Raw genomic sequence first — 1,528 nt, forward strand, 5'->3', positions numbered from 1 at the left:
TCCATCTCCTGGTACATGGACTGGTATTTATAGACAGAATAAACTCGTGGTCGCTTGATCGTCCGAGTTGGGTGAGCTATCATCCACCGACCTGCCTCCCTCGGACTCGTTCTATACCGTCCCTTGCGATGGCATACTTAATTCTCCTTCCGAGTTGTCTCGCTCTCCCTTGGATCGTGCTTCCCTTCTGTAGAGAACCTCGTGTTCCATCGCCTTTGGGTCGTAGTATAGATCGTCTGAGTCTTCTGTCACGATGCCCAACTACCCAAGTCCTTTTCTTATCCTTCATTAAATGCGGTCTTGATTTTTAGACTTGACCGTCTGAGCAGATTAGACCTTTATGCACACGCGTCATTCATGTGGCGTTTGTGCAGTTGCCTCGACTGAGACAAATCCTTCTCTTAACGAATGATTCGGTGCTCCAATCTCATCATCTTATCATATATTCATCCCTTGGGATGTTGAGAAGTACTAAATCTGTGAAACCAAGCTCTAAGAGCTTGTTTCAAACCATAGAGACTCTTCTTAAGATGGCAAACATAATTAGGTAGAACCTTGAGGATGTGACATGTAGACATCTTCATCTAAGTAGCCATGAAGAAAGGAATTACTTACATCCAACTACCTTATTGAACAATTATATGTAATAGCAATACACAGAACTACTCTTACTGTAGTTGATTTCACAAGTGGACTAAAAGTCTCATTGTAATCAATGTCATCCTGCTGATCATAACCCTTTGCAACTAATCTAGATTTAAGCCTATCAATAATACCATCTGATTTTTGCTTCACTTTATATACCCATTTAGATCCTAGGATATTCATATGAGGTTCAGGAGCCACATAATCCCAAGTTTCATTGTTTCTTAGAGCTACATACTCATCTTTCATTGAGACCTGCCAGGCAGGAATACTCATTGCTTGCTTAAAAGTTTTTTGCTCAGAAACTGTAGTTAACAAAGAAAGAAAAGTAGATGGAATAGGATATTTAACAGAGACATGTGCAACATGATCTGGAAACAATTTAGGTTTAGATATTCCTTTTTGAGCTCTAGTGACCATAGTAGTAGATGAAAGAACAATATCAGAACTAGATGAAGCTTGAATTGTTAAAGAAGGATTAGAAACAAGATTTTATGTGGCAGAAGAAATTGGAATTGGGTGTAAAGCATGAGAGGAAGTAGAAGGTGCAGAATTAGCAAAATAAAACTGGGACTCATCAAAAATTACATTTCTAGAAATGTAAGTTTTTCTAGTTAAAGGATTATAACACTTGTAACCCTTATGAAAAGAACTATAACCAAGAAAAGCACATTTTATAGACTGTGGAGAAAGTTTATCTGTTCTAAGATGAACTAAATGAGGATAACAAACAACACCAAAAATCTTTAGAAAAGAATAATCAGGAGGAGACCCAAACAAAACCTCAAAGGGAGATTTGTAATGAAGAATTTTTGTGGGAGTTCTGTTAATTAGATATGTGGCAGTTAAAAAAGCATCATACCACATTTCTTTTGGACAAAAA

The 1,528-nt window shown here is 37.6% G+C and overlaps 1 protein-coding gene across 1 annotated transcript; it reads right to left on the bottom strand.

Annotated features, from left to right (window-relative positions):
- Window positions 1-625: 625 nt before the first annotated feature.
- On the bottom strand, window positions 626-1,065 carry LOC113335424 (uncharacterized mitochondrial protein AtMg00820-like; the record flags this gene model as incomplete). The annotated part of the gene is made up of 1 exon (XM_026581477.1): window positions 626-1,065. A coding segment is annotated over exon 1 (440 nt), but the record flags the coding sequence as incomplete, so codon positions are not given.
- Between the last annotated feature and the right edge of the window lie 463 nt (window positions 1,066-1,528).

Source organism: Papaver somniferum, unplaced genomic scaffold (assembly GCF_003573695.1).
Source record: "Papaver somniferum cultivar HN1 unplaced genomic scaffold, ASM357369v1 unplaced-scaffold_14650, whole genome shotgun sequence".
NCBI classification, from domain to species: domain Eukaryota; kingdom Viridiplantae; phylum Streptophyta; class Magnoliopsida; order Ranunculales; family Papaveraceae; genus Papaver; species Papaver somniferum.